Source organism: Pelmatolapia mariae, unplaced genomic scaffold (assembly GCF_036321145.2).
Source record: "Pelmatolapia mariae isolate MD_Pm_ZW unplaced genomic scaffold, Pm_UMD_F_2 NODE_ptg000191l+_length_151398_cov_1, whole genome shotgun sequence".
Classification (NCBI taxonomy): Eukaryota; Metazoa; Chordata; class Actinopteri; order Cichliformes; family Cichlidae; genus Pelmatolapia; species Pelmatolapia mariae.
Window position 1 is genome coordinate 95,989 of NW_027051887.1, and position 21,448 is coordinate 117,436.

Genomic DNA, 21,448 nt, shown 5'->3' on the forward strand with positions numbered 1-21,448 from the left:
AAGCTACTTTCTTCTCTCTTGATCGGGGTTAGGGTGGGTGGGTAGAGAAAGGCGGCTACTAGTCATTTCTATGAAACGTTGAATTCCCATTAGCATGAAATCACTCAAAGCAGTTGTTCACTTTATTCAGCATAACCATTAGAGAGTCTGTCAGCTGGTAAGGAAGCTGCGGAGTTGCAGTATCTGTGGGTGCCGTATCAACACATAACAGCAAGAACATGTGCCGAGTCATTCTAGTGGCCAACAAACCCTGAGGTGTGATACAGCAGATCAAATCTTACTGTTGCTATGCGGCACATACAGTAACATTTTTGACGAATTTTTGTCACCGATTCTGTTCATAATTTTTATGAACAGCATTTCTAGGCGTAGCCAAGTGGCGGAAGGCTTTCACTTGTTTGGTCTCAGAATCTCATCTCTGCTTTTCGCGGATGATGTGGCTCTGTTGGCTTCTTTGGGTGATGGCCTCCAGCTCGCACTGGAACGGTTTGCAGCTGAGTGTGAAGTGGTGGGAGAATCAGCATCTTCAAATCGGAGGTCATGGTCCTCAGCCGGAGTGCCCACTCTGGTTCAGGGACCAGTTCATGCCCCAAGTGGAAGAGTTTAAGTATCTCGGAGTCTTGTTCTCGAGTGACGGGATAAGGGAGCGGGAGATTGACAGATGCATTGGTGCTGCGGCTGCAGTGATGCGGACGCTGTACTGGTCTGTTGTGGTGAAGAGAAAACTGAGTGTAAAAGCAAAGCTCTCAATTTAACGGTCTATCTACGTCCCTCCCCTCACCTATGGTCACGAGTGACCAAAAGAACGAGATCGCGGATACAAGCGGCGGAAATAGGCTTCCTCCGAAGGGTGGCTGGCCTCTCCCTTAGAGTTAGGGTGAGAAGTTCAACCATCCGGGAGGGGCTCGGATTACTGTGGAGAGTCCTCCACATCGAAAGGAGCCAGTTGAGGTGGTTCGGGCATCTGACAAGGATGCCTCCTGGGTGAGGTGTCCGACCGGGAGGAGGCCCCAGGGCAGACCCGGGACACGCTGGAGAGATTATATCTCTCGGCTGGCCTGGGAACGCCTTGGTGTTCCCCCGGATAAGCAGGAGGAGGTGGCTGGGGAGAGGGAGGTCTGGGCTTCTCTGCTTAGGCTGCTGCCCCCGTGACCCGGCCCCGGATAAGCGGAAGAAGATGGATATTAGGAAGACTAATGGCGCGAACGTAAGACTTCGACCTTTTCTACATATAAAGTTGGTCACTAGTAGATGTTCTAGGCTACAGTTGCGTTGGTACCTGTTTGTATGTCTTACCACCCTGTTATATGTACTGTAACGTGAGGAAAAAAAAAGTTTCATCTGGACTCTGCAGTCCTGTGGAAAAGCCTTCCACATCATTTTGGAGGACTTTTTCATTTTATTGATTTATGTTGTTTTACAACGTTGTTTGAGGTTTCCAGGCGTTTGATTATGCACAGCTCCCTCACTGGTCCCACTGCAGCATTTTAATTGGTTGAAGTCTGGACCATTTCAACGTGCTGCTGCTGTCCTCCGGATCAATGTTGGCCTCACATTTGAATCTAGAATCCAGTTCGTAGTCAATTCAATAACTGCAAGGTGCCCAAGTCCTGTTGCTTCAAACCAAACCATCACCCCTGCACCAGTGGGCTTGTGAGCTGATATGCTGCGTTTGTTTTTCTCTACTTATGTCTCGTCTGTCCAAAGGACATTGTTTCAGGAGTCCTTCAGTCTGTTAGCCTTTTCAAACCTCAGCTGTGCTGCCAGGTTCTGTTTAGAGAGAGAAGAGGCTTTCTCCTGGTGACCCTTTCAAACAAGCTTGTTCAGTGTTTTTATAATTATGCTGCCATGAACTTTAGTATTTAACATGCTAACTGAGGCTGACTGTCTGACCTTGGGGTGAATGTGCTCAGACAGAAGCTTGTGGTATTGTGTTAACACACACCTGAACTGGCGCTAACACTTATTGATGATCAGTTAGTCAAGTGCATGTCATCAGCAGCACCTGGCTGCTACCTAACTCCTTAATCCCTATGGAAGTAGAAAGAAAGTGCTCAGTTTTTCACAGCGCTGCAGAGTCCTGTGAAACATTTCCAGAAAATTTTCACTATAAATATCTGTATGTATGTCTTTACTATCCTGTCATCTCTCTCAGGGGTATGCTTCACTGCCATTAGTATTTCATGGTTATTTCATGTGGGACATGCCCACATGAAATAACCATTAGTGACCTTGCTGTCACAGCAGGTCACTGACTTTCACTTTTTTCTGGTGTCTGGTTGCTCAATTGTTGCTAGACTCTTCCTTGACTTGTTTAGCTGAAAGTTTCCTGTAAACACACAGAGCTGGCCTATTACTGCTGTTAGAAACAGGAAAAAAAAAATTATTTCAGAAACGTACAGATCTCATCTACTAATATTTATTCTTCTCTCCACTTAAAATCTAGGCATTGTTTTTCAAAAAGTCTGCATTTGAATATACATTTAAAATGGGCCGTCTGCTTCTCAAAGTCAAGTCTAGCATTCTTTGATGCCAGGCTTTTATTCACACAGTCTGTAAGAATATAACATAGGAATGGATAATGAGCTTTCCCCAACTCGTCTGTGCTTCGGGACCGCTCACAAAGGGGGTGGAGGCGGGTGGGGGTTTGCACATCGGCTATCTTGATCACAGCGCCAGTCCACATGTAAAAGTCGATAGCAGCAGCGCGCATCAAGGTTCCAGTGCTCATGCCCCATTAGCTGTGTTTCTAACCAACTGTCTCAACACCCTACGGAAACATCACAGAGAATAAATCCAAGGAGCTTTTGGTAAACACAGAGGTGGACTTGTGCTGCCTTCCATTACTTAAACTAATTAATAAATGATGTGTTAAAGATATCGTGATCCTTGCCGGTGCTTCTTCGATCGTGCATTTTTGTCTTCTATTCAAATCATGGTTACTTCTTAAATGTAAGAGTCTGTTTCTAAGCCAAACCGTATCTGAGAGCCTATTTGACTGCATGGTTACCTGTGGCAATTAAAGCTATAAATCTAAGCTGTCAGTGTTTTGCCTCTGCACCAAGGACATGCACATGCACTGAGAGCAGGATATCTGAAGGCCTGAAAATAGGGTTTCCACCTCCTTATTCATTTATGGAAACACCGAATTAGACGGGATTTACGTCTCTGAGAAAATAGACTTTTTTTTGTCCTTGGTTCTTTTCATTTCTCTCTCACACTCTGAGGTCCATCTCTCTTTTCCGCCATCACGCACACGGCCCGCTTATTCCCTCTTGAATTCTAATGCGCGGCTACATTCAATGAATTAATCATGCATGGTGAAGTAGGCTAATAGTTGCTATGATGTAGAGTAAGAGTTCATTAGTGCTAATAAGAAGACTAGCTTGGCTCTTAAAATCTACGTCAGAGCCGCTCTTTTATTTATGAAAGAATCTTGAGTGTAAAATTTGGCTGATTTGGTTCATTAGGGAAAAAAAAACACACTTGCTGGAACCTTTGGAAATGTCTCAGCCTTCTGCTGTTGCCTCTACTTGCAATGTCAAAGGGAGGTTCAGCACATCCTTGCAAGGCAACTTTAAAGACCTCAGCTCGAATGCAATAAAAAAGACAGAAAGAAGACAGTGAGTACGGCAGGATGGCTGCTTCAAACAGATTTTAATCCATATTTTAGAGACATTAAATATTTAAAAACAATGGAACTGCATCACAACTTTTGATCATCACATAGAACAACTTCATTATAAAAAGAACCATAGAAAAGGCCAAAAGATAGCACTGATAGAAACAGAAAAAAACTGTGCAACACATTTAGAAATACAATGCAATCCGTGTTGGACAGAACTTTTATTTCGTCGAGTTCTTTACAATGTTTCGTTATGCCAGTGATGTGCATCAGATTCACAGACAGATTAGTCAGGCTGGATCAGAGGCACTGTGCTGCTGCTGTACCACCAGTGTCAGGCTTCAGATACACAGTCTTAAACTTATTTGGTTGCCTAACTAACACGTCACAGTTTGGATTTAAGCATTTTAACGTCACTGAATACCACACGTGGCGTACGCTGTATTCATGCGGCGGGAATTCAGCCATGTGCTTTATTGCACTAATCAGGAAGATGGCGCTATTCTTCCACCGCAACAAAGGTGAAAGAGAAAAAGGCTAGACGAGCTGATGACAATTTTTCACCAATGAATCTTGAGCAATTACACTGTTATAGTTTAAAAGCTGCTGCCCTTCTCGAGATTAATTTGGACATTATTAAGAGTCGCGGAGCAGAAACGAGCTTATTCGAGCAACAGTTCTTCACCGCAGGGAACAGAATGACTGAAAACCTTAAAGAAACTTCCTGTTAAATGGGTCGGTTACACTTGGACCGTTTTGATTTCCCACATGATTTAACACTGTTATGTTCCAGGAAGAAAAGCAAAATAGCAATCACAGAAATGCTACACACAAGGCAGTGAAGGCTTCATGGTAGAAGGTCACGTGATCGTAGAAGGAATATCATGGACTATTTGGAAATATGATCTTGCTTTTTCTTTTTTCCACTTTTCCAGTTTACCGTAAAATAGAGAACATGATACAACTGAAGTGCTGATGAAAGTATTAATAGAAATTTTATTTTAGAATAGTCAGTATTTTATCTATCCTCGCCAATTAATAAAACACAAAGTGCTAATTTACAGTAATAAAAGGGCATTATAGGAAATGTTCTTGTTGCTTTTCTTTTCAGGACACCACTTTCATGCCAGATGTTTAATATGGACTCAGAACCATAAGCTCATTAGCCTAGCCTAGCTAAAATGTTAAAAGTGGGGTTAATCTTCTAAAATGGGCTAACGATACAGCCACTTAGAACTGCTGGACAGAGCCTACGCCCTCTCTCTCCTGGGGTGTTTCTACTTTCCACTATGAATACACTAATTTTAACTCAATTGCAGAGTTTCTCCAAGAGATGGCGCGTTCTTTACTTCTATATTTTTCAAATATTTTGCCATCAACAGAAAGTGGCTAAGTATCATACTGCAGAGATATTATCTGAAATCGCAGCATGTTTGTGGCCGCCCATGTTTTTAAGGGCTCTGGTTCCAGAAATGACTTTCCCATTTCCACAGATTCAAGCCTTGAACAAAAGGCTTGAATGTTTATTCGAGCCTTGAACCAAGCAAGACAGATATGAAGTGAATCATGACTATGCAGAAGTAGCAGACTGTGTACTTAAATACTTTTATTGGTGAACTACCCATCCCATAACTCAAGGCAGGCGACTTTAAGGCCCCTCAAATGTAATCCTTTTCTTTTAGTGTTGTATAATAATAATTGTGAATATTATGTTGTAGTTTGTGTTGTATGTCGCTGTTAAGATTCTGGTGTAGTACCATTCTGAACCACAAGATGGTGCAGAATGTCAGTATTCGTATATGACTTAGAAATTGTACCAAGATATTAATTTACGGCATTTTTCGGACCATAAGGCGCACCGGATTATAAGGCGCATTAAGCGAAACAAAACAGTCAGATAAGTCAAACTTTACTCAACTCATTCTTTTGCTTCCTCCACTTCTGTACCATTGATTTATTAATGTTGAATTCTCTGCAGCTGCTCTATTCCCATGTTGTTGCAGTATATTAATGACTAACCTCGTATTGTGGATGGATTATCTCAGTTGTTCTCCTGACTGAAGTTTGGTCCGTTTACAGCATCCTGCCATGCGATTGCATTTGTCCCTAACCATCGGGAACCCTCACGTTAACTTTTATCCAGTGGAAAAAAGTTAGCATTATGCTAACATAGCTGTGTCGCTAGCGATCACGTAGCACATCATTATATACCAGCTAGCCCAGCTTCAGTAACCCTACAAACATCACTGCTGTTTAGTTTTCTGTCCTCATTTATGTTGGAAGTGATAGCAGAGCTGTACGTATTAGTTTTAGAGAAAATTTAGAAAATCAGAACATTTCCAGAAATGCCAACTTTTCTTTACTAAAGAACAGTCAGAGAGATGCTTGTTGGTTATCTCTTGATTATTGATCATATTTCTTGTTTTTGTGAAGAGCATATTAACGTCTCCTTCCACTAACCACAACAAATTCTTATTTATTGGATAATTCTTATTTGTAACACTGCTGCATGACTCTGACAGTAGAACGAATGAGGACGAACACAAAAGAAAAGAAAACATCTCTCTGGTAGATTACAGGAATTTGAGAAGAAAAAATCAAACCCTTTATTATCCTTTTAAATCCTGCTAGTTCATTTACTGTATGAGACAGTTTTGGCAATCAAAGCGAATCTGTGATTTTGTGAAATGCAAACAAATATTAGAGACACTCGTCACTACTGGAGAGATTATCAGTGTATTATCGGCTTGCTACCATCTGCTGTCAAAAAATAAATCAGTGTGTTTGGCTCTATTGTAATCACAACAGCAGTGATGATGTTTCTGCCTTTGATAAACAAGTTGACAACTGTGATAATGCAACAGGAGCTAATGGGATATTTAATAAGATGCCAGCAGAATAAAAGGCCATGCTGAGAAAAGTCTGTCTTCAAAATGTTTCAGAATATACCCACATATTGACATTGCATATAAATTAACTGTTGCATGAATTCAACATTTACCATAGCTGTCATGTGACATGTAGCATAGTGAAATGAAACTGATATTTCCCATGTCACAAATGCAATGTTTCTGACTTTTTACAGCATATTATTGTATATTGTACCGCTGCATACAAGAAGAATAAGGGACCATTAAGTGAACTTAACAATAACCATATAGTAACATCACAGTTTCACCATAAAACAAAACAACACCAAACATCATTGAATTGGACTGAGCAACACTGCGGACCAACTATCGACTTGAAACGACTGAGGTCAGAGAGAAACGGTTTGCGGGTAGTGTTTACAGGTTGTTGTAGAAGTTCAGTGGCTCGCTGGGACAATCCTAATTTGGCTTCAAGACCTCAAATAAATACAAAAAAACGACTGTAAAAAGCGTTATTGTTAAGCAACAGAAAGTGGAGCTTGGACAGCTGTATAAATGGTGATTAGTAAGCATTTTAGTCGTTCAGATGAAGAACCATGAGTCCATTTTAAAGGAACAGTTTGACATTTTGGGAAATAGTCTTATTTCCAATGTTTAAACAGTAAAACACTAGATGTAGCTAGCATCAGCATACACGTATAAAACAGGAACGTAGCTTCTAGGTCAAAAAATTAAGCCTTAAACCTGCATTCTCTCTGAAGGCCACCAGGTGGCACTAGCTGTGGTTGCTGTTACCGTATGGTGTATTATGTAAGTCTTGGTTATACTACATTTGGATGTGTAGGATAATTTGGTTCGTTAGCTAACTTACTTAGCTAACTAATTTATGATTAACAAGTAGTTCACCAGTGAGCAAGTGGTTTCACGTTTAAACTCACCTGTCCTTGTGACATCTGGTATTTTGAAACTAAAATCGTGAAAATGCTAATGTTTAGGATTTAAAATGGGATATCATGTTAGCTACGTCCATCTTTTATACTGTTTAAAAAGCATAAATTTAGCGTACAACAAAAATAGAGATGCCTTTCATTCAAATGTAAACCATTTGATTTTTATTTGTTGTATTAAAGCAAGTTATGTATAGGGGGCATAACCACTTGTTTGATATGGTTTTCGGTTACTTTGTTTTAAGCTAGTAGCTAGTATTAGCTTCCCAGTTATATCAGTGAATTGTCGATATAGCTCGCTAAAAAGGCTAGCTTGTAACTACACAAGCTAGCTTAGCCTCTTCTTTTTTAAAACATAGTCACATCTGATTCAAAAACAAAGAAAGATATAAAGCTTCAAAACTGTAGTTTTTGAAGACTGTTGGGTGGTTACGTCAATCTTTTATATACATTCACTGAGCTTAAATTTTTTACTAATCTACATAAACTAGCTGCTAGTTTTAGGTTCTATATTTCATATACAAATGAGTTTTTATTCTCAGAAAGAAGTAAGAAAAATATTCCCAAAATGTCCACTTATTTCTTTAAGGTTTAATGTTCTTGAGGTTTCAGACTGTTAGCTGTAGCGTTGTGCATTTAAATGGCTGTGTATTTTCATGAGACGTCGACCTTTTCAACACTGCATGTGACTTATGTAACAAGAAATATATTTTTTTTCTTTGTCAAAATGGACACAAGTAGTTCTTGGTCTGAAGCTATCATTTATTGCATGCGATGACTTAAAATTTTCAGGCATTTCAGACAAACCTATACTTGCTCAAACCGTCAAAAAGAGAAAACACAGCAACAGATGCTAATTTGGCACATTATCGCACGTTTGTTTGTTTCTTTTTTTTTTTTAAAGCCAAACCCTGGTGTCTTCATAAACGCCAGTAAAAAGCTTATGGAAACATTTGATTTTACGAAAAACAATCTCATATTTATACCAATATGGTATGGAAAATCATTTAGATTCATTCTTTGTTTTAAATAAATAGAGCAATTCCCACCGGACACAAATAGAGGCACTTGAGTTTCCTTTTTTTTTCCTTTTTTGTTTTTGTCAAAGTGAAAATTACATTTCACATCCGCATTGTCTTCCATACACATTCAGCGATGGTCAAATGATCCAAAACTTAAAAATTCATGCTTAATGTGCTGGATTTACAAAGACCATAATAAACTGATTTGGAGTCTTGATGGCGAACGTGGAAACGTAGAAACAGCGTGGTCTCTTGTTTTTAATGCGCCACGATGACTTCAAAATCACTTTGGCGCTTTGTAAATGCAGCTATAGCCTGCGCGCTGGCACACACACGTAGATGCCCCATTTACCTGCTGCACTTCCTCATTCGCTCACATTGAATCATTCACAAGACACAAAAAACACTGTTTTCAGGAGTCACAGTCTGTACATTATTGTACACAAACATCGTTATTGTTCGGTCAGGTAATGATTTTAAATAGACTTCACAATAAGCTGTACACGTATACACACTAACGACACAGCACAACAAATGTGGGGAAACGACTATAAGACACCCGGCAGTTGATTTGATCTCATTACGTGCTGTACAAAGTCACAGATATAGTTTTTGTTTCTGACATCAGGGCAGAAAAGCCGATGTGACAGTTTCACCCTGTTTACTTGCTCTGCATGTGGGTGGGGGCTTAATTAGAGCCAAATCATACTGAATCTTGTAGTTTTTTCCCCCCAGTAAGTGTTTGACGCCTTAGTTGGTGGGTTACTATGGGAACTAGAACTGAGTGGAATTTCACAAAAGCTCATAACCAGCAAGAGAAGAACCAGACAGATGCTTTATGTGATGGAAGAAAGCCCTTATTTGTAGGTCCAGCAAACTGGGTGTTTGTTCTGGTAGCCCACAAAACTGAAACTTCACCCTATACTACAAGACTTTAGATATTTTTGAAGCTTTGCCCTATCGTAGCTGTAATGTAGTTTACAATTTTATTTGGTCAAAAGATCCTCATTTAAATACAAAAATCTCATTAGCAAAGATTGCCTTTTTGCTAGTGCTCGTTTGTTTAAACTGTGTGAATCTCGGGCTTTGCCGGGTGGGAGTGGGGTAGACTGTCTGTGTGATACTGAGGAGAAACACAAAACCCAACTGCACTGTGTGCTTTTCAGAAATTAAATGTGGCATAAAGGTTCTTCCTGAACTGCCAATGAGTTAATTTTGCCATTGTTGAGAGTAACAGTTTAACTTCTTTACTCCCAAATTAATCCAGAGTAATAGATATTTTTACTAAACTGAAATGTCATCACGTCACACTACAGTCACACTAGGGAAACTCTGAAACGGTTGCTCTGAAGATGGCGACCAGGTGTCCGACTGCTCAGTCTCCTACTTTGGTGCAATACGATGGCGAAAAACAGCGAGTCACTTTGCGATTGTGAACGGGGTCAAGCTGGCAAATACGTGCAATCTGTTTGTGATAATACAGGGATTAATGGCGATAAATCGGTGAAAATATCAAATCTGTTGCCATCTGTCACAAATATGTTGCCGTCTACAGGCACAGAAATTGACATGAACTGCAGAAGATCATAGACTGGAAACAGGAACTCAGAAATTCCTCCAGCAAAAGTCACGTAGCTCCTGACGGGGGGGCTCGGCAGTCTTGCTTTGATGTAGGAATATAACCAGAACGCAACAACCATTTGAGCAGAGTTCCCTGTCGCAACTATGTCAAGTTGTGCTCATCTGTGCAGACTGATTGCAATAATCGAATCTGTCTGAGAGCGACTGCAGTCAGTCTGAGTTGGACTCTGTTTGGAGACAGGTTGCTGCTCGATGGGCAACCTGTCAACCTGTGCAACTGCCTTGCAACTGGAAGTGGAGAAGCAGAGGTTGAGTGCTGCTCAATCTCTGGGCAACCAGCTGATTGCACCGACTCACTGTAAGTGGAACAAGTTCAGTGCAGTCACCGATCAACAGCTGATCCTCCCCGTCACAAACAGGTAGCTGTCCTGTTTTTTTTCTCTAGTGTGACTGAGGCTTTAAATGTAATAAAGTAACTCTGTACTAACTAATAACTGCAGTAACAAGTCAGGCATAACTGTGTTTTAGACTTTATACACAGCACTAGCAGGTTCTAGCTTTTGGTTGGTTGTTGAGGATCCCTCTTTAAAGACTGAAGATGGAGTGAAATAAAAGAAGTGCAATGAATTTAGCCTCCATTAGTGGTTGTAGCTGAGCCTCTTTACCAGTGTGGTCCTTAACTAATAGATTGGACTGGTACTCTTCCACTTGGATCAATATCAGCCTAAAGCTTTAATTCTTTCCTAATCATTGACACATTTCTGGTCCACTGCTGGAGGAGATGAGCCTCTGCTGAGCTCTTTCCCTACATTCAGCCTCACACCTGTCTGTTGGAGAATGAACCCATCTCAGTGAAACTGGGAGATGAGGTTGGGAACATGTGTGGTCCCTTCAGGAGTTAAAGCTACAATCACTTGTATACTGTTGCTCCCCCCCCAAAAAGCAGCATCAGCCAAATTGTTAATATCATCATTTGTATTCTGTGGTTTACAGCTGAAATTCCCAAACTTAGTTACTGTTCACTCCTAATTAAAGGTGATTTCAGCCCAATTAATCCACCTGGTGTAAGCCATTATATTACCATGCATGGTGTTGAGACATTCAAAGGATCCCAGTGGGAACTGAAGCATCGTTCTGGGTCTCATCTCACTTGTTACCCGAGTTCTAGCTCCCAGCCCATTTCTTCTTTTTCTTAATGTTGGCTCTAGTCCAGTCTTCACAGCAGGTGAGCCTCTATGCGGAGCCAGTGCAGTCCCTGCCTTACGTAGCGAACCAGCTCTGTCATGCTGCTCTGCTGACTCAACGGCTCCATCACAGAGTCCAGCTCCTGGAAGAAATCTACGGGAGGGAGGAGGGAGACAGTGTTACTGAGAGCGCCTCTGTGCTTAAATGAAACACACAAACTACAGCTGGTGTTTTTCCAGTGGAGCTGTGGGCAACATGGGGCAAAAGTCAGGCTGGTTCTTTATTCATAGCTGGTCCTACAAGCCACGCCTGGCGTCTGTTTTCACTAGTCGACTAGTGAACATTTCTCTGCAAAGGTTTTAAGAGCTTTAACATTCACTTTCATACAGCTCATGTTTATACGGGCGACCACACAGGAAGCAACTCATCACAAATCGGTTTCGCTGGTTGGTTGGTAACTGGTAGACGTTACAGACCCTGGTTGCCACGGTAACCCTCTAACGTATTAACCACTCTCTCATTTGCCAATCAGTGGTATCCTTCACTCTAATTGGTAGTTGCTTCAAACACACGTCTGAGCTGAGGAAAATTTAATTTGGGATTATTTTGCCCGTCAACACTTTAAATCACCAAATGTCACTTTCTGTGGTTGCTGCTTACAACATCAGCTCAAGTTGTTTTTTGTGGACACCAGTTTAGACTAGCTTTTAGTCTTAAGGTCATTGCAAATGGAGAAAGCGACGTGAAATTCAGAATTACACCGAACACGTTGTATTTTTGTCCTCAAAACCGAAACCAAAAAAACCCGCACTATGACAAAAGATGAAGTCGACATTGAGCGATGATGAGCTGGTCCTTATATTTCTAAAAAGAAAAGGAAGAAACTGAGATGATTTTGGGTTCATTTAATTCTCAAGAGAAGGCAGCAGGGGGAGGATTTCATGGTTTGATCCAGGAGTTGGTGCTTTGGTTCATATATTCAGATATTTCAGGATATCAGTGGGGCAGAAAAGTCATTTCTGAGAATCGACTGGCCCGGAGCAGCATCTAGCTGTGTGTCTGAGTAAAACAGTATTATTTTACTATTTGTATATTTAGCACTGGTGCAAGTTCTGAGCTACGAGTGCACTTGTTACCAAACGCAGCGACCTGATTGGTCTGATCTGTTTACTCGCATCCTAAAAATCTGAAAAATCAAGCTTGGTCCAAAAAAATAAATGCCTCAAGTTCGACCATTCGGTGTGAATGGCTCCATTAAGAAATCCGAAAAACAACTTTAACACATAAAATATTTGCACAGGTTTTAGGTTTCCGGTGTGTAAAGGCCTTTAGTCTAAAAAATACAACAAAAAAACCTCCACAATAAGTTGGATATAAATGAAAAATGAGTACTTCCACTCAGCGCTCCAGCATGGTAGTAACTTGTAAATCTTAAGATTGGCTGGCCTGTTTGTGATCCTTCATTGACCTTTGTGACTTTAATGGAAACCATAATTTACACAAAGTCTTTAAAGAGGTCGTAGACCAAGTAGAAGCAGGGGGTGTTCTCATAGAACCACACCTACAACCATGCAGTCGCCCCCTGCTGGCCGACACTGGCTTCACTGTTGGTGCCCATTTTTGATATACAGTCTATGGCTAAAACCTGTGCAAAGAGCTCACAGAGAGGATCAAATAAATAATAAGAAATAAATAAGAAATAAAAACACAAACTCCTGCTGAGAGTTTTTACGTGTTCAGCAGTCTTTCTCAGTATCTTCAACACGTGAGTAAAGCTGTTTTACTCAAACTGACTCCTTTACCACATGTATGAGTCACATGTACATGGCATACTTTGCATGCCTGTCATGTTAATCATCATGTATCCAGATGTTAGAGATATAAACTCGCGGTGGAGACGGTAAATATTCAGCAGCGTATTGGCGCCCATGTGAAAATACATCCAGCAGTACACGCTCTTGTGCCGTCCTACCTTGGCTCTCAGCGGCCAGTCTGTCAGCCGTCTCCCAGTGTTCGTAGCTCCGCAGGATGTTGTTTGTGATGTTAACGTGACTGGCAGCCATGTGGTGAATCCGCTGGGGGATTGCCACGCTGCCCGATGACCCCGGTGCACCTCCGGATCCTCCTCCCGCTCCTCCTCCGTTGCTGGCTGGAGAAGGGCTAAGCGACAGAGGAGACGGAGTCCCGTTGACCCTGAAAATATGGAAATGCAATAAGTCCGTGACATCACAGGGAGCCCCTGTATGCCATAAAAAAGACCTGTTCACTGTTCTTACCTCAGTTTAATAATTATTACAATGTCTGTGCTGTTTGTATAATTTATATGTCAGGGGGTCAACAAGTGACCGGCTTGTGATCTTAACTCAAGTTAGATGTGATAGATGCTGTAGTTGCAGTCGAGCAGTTTTGCTACAGACAGTATAAAAGATGAATGTTTCCATCGTGACATCTCTCATGGAGAAGTCCTGTTTTGAAGGCTTGAGGTGGAGATTTTCGCCCTCGCCTTCTTGCTGCTTTAAAACCAGCTGTGATGAGTGAGAGTTTGACTTTGAAAGCCAGGACAGCGAGCGCCCATTGGCACGACTAACAGACACACGCTGGATAATCCAGCCTTTAGACTCTATTAAAGACCACGGTTTTAAAAATGAAATTATACAATTATTTAATACATTTTTATTCTATTTTACCAGGAAGTGGTTAGCACATTTGTTTGATAAGGAAAAGGTTGCTGGTTTGATTCCAGCAGGACACACAAATCCTCTTTGGGGTTGTCTTAGGAAGTGGATGTGGTGTGGAGCTTCCTGCTGTGGTGTGAAAAGGGACCAGCTGAAAGTAGCTTAACTATAATACTGGAAAACAGTGAATGAGCCAAATCAGGAAAGTGTTTACTAAACTCAATGATGTCTTCTTTTTGTAACCAAAGGAGGCGCCCCCTGCTGGACATTAGATTAAAAGCACTTCACTTGTTGGACCGGAACTACTTCCATCTTTTAAACCGTCTCTAGGTTTTGCAAGAAAAGTCAAATATTGTCACATTACAGAAGGCAGCAGGGAATAAGAAGGAAGCTATTTGCAACAATACTGTCAATGTGATTTTTAAAGCTGCTCTTATTATGTTTTTCTGGCCATTTGTTGTCAGTGTGGTGTTTATAGCTTGTTCCACTGCCCGCAGAGCAGCATTATCATTGATTTGCAGCTGTGCTGCTGGTCACCAGATGAATGTAGGTCTAAAATTCTTTCTCCCTTTAGCTCTGTCATCAACGACTCTAAGCGAAAGTCTGACTTTTTATCCGTGGGTTGCCAATGTTGTGTGTTTACAGCTGGAACGGCGAAAACAGTGACTGACAACACATGAGACTGAACCAAATCATTTTTTAAGCGCGGCCTCACATCCAAAACAATCAGCTGAAAGATGCTGATGGACCTCCTGAGTAAGTAAAACAAGACACACAGAAATCCATATCAAATATCCGACCTCAGCACACAGACACGTTTGCTTACATTATACAGACGCGTACATAAAAGGGGACGGATGCAAGGAGCTAAACTAAGGTTAAAGCAGGATTTTTGTATTTATGCCTCTGTACTCCACCACGATGGATTTAAGTGCAGACTTAAATCCTTGTAAAACACCTTGTTTTACAAGGATTTTGTAAAACAAGGTGTTCGATTTTGCATAAACTGTTTAGGAGTTACTGTGATATACTCAACCTGTCCAGGCTGTCCCTGCCTAACATCTTATAACAGCTAGGATAGACGCTAACTCAACTGTGACCCTGGACAAGGATAAACAATCCCTGATTTTTAGAGGCTTAAAAAGTAACTGGACAGCTCGATCCAATAGAGCAGCTTTTTACTTTCAGCCTCTGAAAATGTGGGACTTATTAGAAAAATGTCTTTAATTCCTAAAACAGTGCAAAACGTTTATAAAACACCTTGAATTCGAGCTGAAAGTCTGCACTTTGGTCACATCAGGATTGTCTGTGGGACCGAACTGTATGTGGTTGTTAAAACATCCACCAAAGAAGATAAACACAAAGGATACAGAGAAAAAAATACAACATACAAATGTGGTCAGAACGAGGTTAATTATTGCGCTCTCAGAATTTTTTTTATACTGTGTGTTCATGTTTTGAATTATGACTTTGGACTTTGTCTATGTAAATATTGAAAGCCAGACATCTGCATCATTTTTTGAGGTAAGGTGGATTTATTTTTCCCAGTCTGGAAATCATTCCCAGCTACAAAGATTTTCTTGTCACAATGTTACTGCTCAAATCTCTCTTTGTGTCCTGTGCCGCCCCCCCTTCTTCTGTTTTTCCATTTTAATGTAGCACCGGTATTATCAACATCATATCAGTATTTTATTTGTTTTAAATATGAGGGTGAGCATAAATAGAGAGATGTCGTCTTTTCTTTTTTCTTCATGTGGAGCTGTTAGCGTGCTCGAAGGAGGTGGGCTCTTTACCCCCCTGTGACTCACGGTCAATGTAAAGAGTAACAACTCATTACATTAACTGTGTAGGAAATTAGATTAACAGTGTTTTGTTATTGGCATTACAGCAAACTATAGAAACGGTGACAGAGAGCTTTAACGTGGATACATTAGTGCAAACTGCTCCCTGTCCTGCACAGCTGTGTGTGTGTGTGCTCCTGACATGATGTAATGTCTGTGATGTGGCCTTGACCATTGCTGACCCACAACTTGTGTCTGATTCAGTGCCCCCCACCCCCACCCCCCACTCACACACACACACACACACACACACACTGAGCCCAGTCCTGCTGCTGTGCAGCGTCATAGCTGTCCAAACTCATTAGCTTCACATCCGCAGCTCCTCCGCGCCTCTCCTCCTCCATCCATCATCACTCCCTCCATCACTCCTTCTCACCCAACACCCGGCAGCCCCTCCAGTCTTCTCCTTCTCACATCTACAACAAATCAGTCCCTTTATTTGCTTCCTGAGGGTTTGTTTGAGCAAGTGGCTGTCAGGGTAGACACGGTATTCTGCAGCAGAGCTCCGGTGAATTATATATTCTCAATTATCAAGGTGAAGGGGGGGTACTGCATGTGTGTGTGTGTGTCTGTGTATGTATACTCACTTTCCATTGGTCCTCCAGGGAGAGGGTGCTTGGTGGGAAATCTTGGCTGAATTCTGAATAACAAAAACAGAAATGTATTAAACCATGTTGTTTACAGCTCTCCAGCTGTAGAGGAAGGAGTCGGCTCATTCACTCAAGTAAATACAACAAAACAAATTACAGGTGCAGTCCTACCTCCAAAACACTGCACTATTAATAATACGAGGAAAATGCTGGTGAATTTTAAGAATTCAAATTAGTTGGTTTCACAGAAAAATAAAAGGAGCGTGAAGAAAAAAAGTAACAATATTTTGTTTTTTTGTGAAATAGTTAACAACTTGACCTCTTTATGCAAATAAACTTAGAAGATCTGTACTCCAAGTTTTTAAATGTAAATCTTTAATTGTAAACTAATGAGTAGCCACAGCTGTGTGATTAGGAATAGACTGGAAAAGCTCAAACTTGTGCTGAAGTGTACTTTAAGTAAACGTTCCTCCACTGTTAGAATAAAATGCCATTTTGCATATAGCAAAAAACTATGACATGAAGAATGAAAAATGATAACATGGATTAGAAAAACAACACATTTGTCTCTGTGTACTACAATAACAGTACACACTTAGCTTAACTAGAACCCATACAGCTCAGTAATTATTGCACAATATCCTGTTTATTTAATTCACACAAAAGTGAGAGTGGAGCCTATCCCAGCTGTCATAGGGCGAGAGGCGAGGTACACCCTGGACAGGTTGCCAATCTGTCGCAGGGCTAACACAGAGAGGCAGGCAGACAACCACTCGCACTCACATTCACTCCCACATTCACACCTATGGGCAATTTAGACTAATCAATTAACCTATCCCAACAAACTGCATGTCTGTGGACGGTGGGAGGAAGCCGGAGTGCCCAGAGGGAACCCACGCAAACACGGGGGAGAACATGGCAAACTCTATACAGAAAGAACCCGGCCTGATGGTGGAATTGAACTCAGGACCTTCTTGCTGTGCGGCAACAGTGCTAACCACCGTGCCACCGTGTTGCCCGGGATTATGTACTTTCTACTCACAATTCATTTAGACATGGATCCCAACAGAAATCTGTTCATTTGACTATAATGCAAAAAAATAGTCAAATAGTTTGCCTGCAGTCTCCTCCTACACAGTCAGGAGTTGAGCTGCTAGACCCGGTACTGCGGCACAGCTTAGCCCGCTCATTGCTCTTAACTATATTAGATAAAATGATGGCAACATAGCAGCCACATAACATCGCTAAATGTTACATTTGTAACACAATACGAAAATGATCCATTTGTAGCATTTACGCACCTGTAACACTTTAAACATTGTATCACTTTAAGTTTGTTACAGAAAGATCAAATGTAGCAAATACTGAATATACCCATTTTTGATAGCTCTACATTGTGATGTTTATTTATACTTTATTTATGTTTATTTATTTATAGTATATTTACATGTTTACATTACATTTATAGTTACATTGAGATAATATCAAAAGTTCAATATCAGATAAATAACTGTTGATATGTGTGGCTGTGTATTCAATCAAACAGAAGTTTGCATATCAATGTTTTATTATACACTACAGGGTGAACAGTGTGTGGCTGATCAGTATAAGATCATACTTATTTTTTCATACAATAACTGACTGACATGGTGTCTTGATCCATTTACATTTTTCTATTCCATTCGCACTCACATTCACACCTTTGGGCAATTTAGAATCATGAATTAACCTGATCCGCTAACTGCATGTCTTTGGACTGTGATAGGAAGAACCCGGGGAGAACCCACGCAAACACGGGGAGAACATACAAACTCCACACAGAAAGGTGTGGTTGTTAATGTATGTAGCTGTATCAGTTTGCTAACAGCACAAACAGGATGAGCACGTACTAGCACTAAAAATACACAAACGTTATATATTGCATTCTTCTTACTTTAGTAAATAATCCAGGAAAAAAATTTTTTTTTAACTTTATGCATCCAATATAGTTTTGTTTTTGTCAACTTTTCAGTTCATGGATGAAGGATGACGGATCAAGAAAAATATTAATTTATTTATTAAGAATAAAAATCTTCAGTTTGATGGATGACAGGCTGCCAGACTGAAGTATTAGACTTAAATTAATTAAGTTTGAGGCAATTAATCAGATCAAATCACATTTTCTAATCACGTAAAAGGTATTTTGTAATGAAACCCTTCAGTCTGGCAAAAGCAATGCTAAAACGATGTGAGCCTCTGCTGAACTTCTGGACAATAGATAGGTCGTAACGTTAGTGCATTTTGAAAATGCTAAATGAATGTGTCATGCAGATAAGTGTATTACAGAAACGGTTAGACTGTTGTTGTGTAGCATTTCCTTTTTAAAATGAACTGCTCCAACTTTATGTCAACACTTACTGAATGTACACAGACTGCGCACACATGCACAGATAAACCCCCCAGTCGGTCGCTTCCCAGAAATCCAATCCCATCAATGCAAATGCAGCACTGTGATAATGACATCCTCAGTAATTAATTAAACTAAACATAATTAATCAAAACAAGCACATTAAACCCTAACAATCCACGGTGATGATTGATGGAGCTAATTAATACATTAATATCAAAGAGAAAGAATGGAATTTAATAACGCCATGCAAAATTAATGCACAGGCACCATGAAAATGAATATGAAATGTATTTGAGGGATTGTAATTGGCTTTGTGTGTTTTCCAGAGAGAGAGAGAGAGAGAGAGCGAGCAAGGAGGGAAATGGAGTCTGTGTCCAAGTATGTGTGCGCGTGTGTGTTACCTTGAAGTACTCCATGAGCGACCGCGAGTACTTGACAGCGTGGTCTTTCTTCAGATGGAACATCCTCAGATATAGCAGAGACAGACAGCGGTTACTATGGAAACAAAAGCATTAGAAGGCAGATGAGTCCTCTGTACAAATTCCCTTTAAAGATCTATCCTCAATATTATTTTCAAGTCATCCGCACAGAATGCACCCGGACTTCAAACGTGCCCCTCAAATCCTTGTGGATTAGGAAGAACTTCAATGAAATAAGGAATGTGGGAAATATATAATACTGTGAATGGAGAAAAAAAAAAAAACAGCGGCTGTGCGTCACGGGAAGCTCACACAGTCACAAAAATACAAAAAACACTGCAGGTCAAAACTATTTTGGGGGGAAAATCAAGCCTCCACATTCACTGGGCCTCATGGCTAACAAATCTGAACACATTTAGTGCAATGTGGTAGGATGTGTCAAATACCACATCTTATTTTATTTGTCATAAAAATACATGTGACATGTGGCGCAGTAGCTAGCGCTGATGCCTCACAGCAAGACGTAGATCAGTAGATCACTACTCTCAGTACAAATCAGTAAACATCATAATCCACAAAAACTCCTGCCTGTCCACCACCATGTCATCATCATTTAGATCTCGATTGTTCATTTTAGTGACAAAATGTTTTTATTGTCACGTAAATATTACAGTACTTTCACGTCCATGATGTAACACATTCTTGCTACTGAATACCTTTTTGCATATGCGACATTCCTGTTTGTTAAACCGTCGTTGCAGACAAATAAAGTATAAGTACATCTAAAAAAAACACCAAGCTGTGCGTTGCAGGGAACAGCTGTGATTGGCACGCCATCACGCAGTGATTTGGGGAGCGCTTGATTTGCTTTTACTTTTTGCGTTCTATTGGTCAAGTACTGACCAATAGAACGTGATCGAGATTAACATGAGACTGATTGTGCAGTCCCCTTAATTTTTTTGAGTGTACCGTATTTTCTGCACTATAAGGCGCACTTAAAATCCTTTAATTTTCTCAAAAATTGACAGTGCGCCTTATAACCCGGTGCATCTTATGGTCTGAAAAATACGGTAGTTGTCACAATGCCGACTTAAAAAGTAGCCAGCGTGCTCTTTTCTTACAAAAACCTGGCCAGATGCAGTCAAATGACCAAACAAGGAGTGCATGACTGAAAGGGGCTTAAGTCAGATAATACTTTAGATACGGTGCTTTGATACTGTTTAGTTTCGCTTAATGTGCCTTATGGTCTGAAAAATACGGTATATACTTTTTCAGGCAACTGTAATTTTTTAAACATTTTTCTAAATATATTTATTTTAGACAGCAGACATACTTTACATGATTCATTACACACACACGCGCACAGACAGTGAAAGTGTATCGTACCACAACACGGCGAGTTTCTTCTCAGAGATGGTGGCTAAATGGCTGGTGAAGTTCTTCAACCTCATGGCATACCTGCAGTGGAGAGATGCTCATTACTCATCTGTGGGCATTTGGGAGAACCGAATGTCAAAACAGAACTCTGAATTTTACAAAAAGCAGATGCATATATACCCAAGTTCTGCTCTTCACTTAGTGATCAATTCTTCCAGTTTACCAGCAGCCAACTGAAACACTCTGAATTGTTTGTAGGCAAAACAAAGTTAACTTTCTCTAACGCTGCGGGAGATACAATGCTCCTTTGGCCAGCCCTCTCTGTTCAGCACAACACTTTATCAGTCAAAATCAAATTCAGCCGTCATGATTGAGAGTTCATTGATCCCTGAAGGGAAACTCCGTCCTTTCCTTCTCTCGGGGAGTTCAGAGGTCAGAGTGACTGCAGCTGCTAAAAAGTCTGTGTTTTGCTCAAGGACCCTACAGCAGAATAGATGAGTGCAGGCACGCAGATCTTGAACCTGAGCACTTGAGTTAAAAGACTCTGTCCCACTACACCATCCTCCTCACAACAAGTCAACCTTCAGACTTAGCAGTCATCAGTTATTCTCAGTTGCTCTCTTATAGTTACACTCAGCAGCTCTCAAAAGATGAAAACCTGCAGAGATCCTGCAAGGCAACAGATTACACGTCTGTGGATGTTTTTATTTAAAAATGTTGGACTTTTTGACAGACAAAAAGGCGACGATACACCACCTTCGATACACTCACAAATCACATATCCTTGAATCGAGGTACCTCAGAGTAGACCGAGCCTATAGTCCACGTTTTTTAGAGTTTATAGTCATAAACTCTAGCTATAGTCAAATCTAAGGTTAGAGTTTATGAGAACATACAGCTGCTGTGGTATGGTTTACGTTATAGTTA

The 21,448-nt window shown here is 40.7% G+C and overlaps 1 protein-coding gene across 1 annotated transcript in view; it reads right to left on the reverse strand.

Annotated features, from left to right (window-relative positions):
- Positions 1-3,703: 3,703 nt before the first annotated feature.
- The window catches only part of LOC134622751 (AF4/FMR2 family member 2-like), a gene marked incomplete at its 5' end in the record, with an annotated part of 43,196 nt that continues 25,451 nt past the window's right edge, over positions 3,704-21,448 (reverse strand). Inside the window, 5 exons of the mRNA XM_063468108.1 lie at positions 3,704-11,383; positions 13,203-13,423; positions 16,334-16,386; positions 19,127-19,220; positions 20,531-20,602. Coding sequence (XP_063324178.1) covers positions 11,262-11,383; positions 13,203-13,423; positions 16,334-16,386; positions 19,127-19,220; positions 20,531-20,602 — 562 coding nt within the window. The remainder of the gene's footprint in view (positions 11,384-13,202; positions 13,424-16,333; positions 16,387-19,126; positions 19,221-20,530; positions 20,603-21,448) is intronic.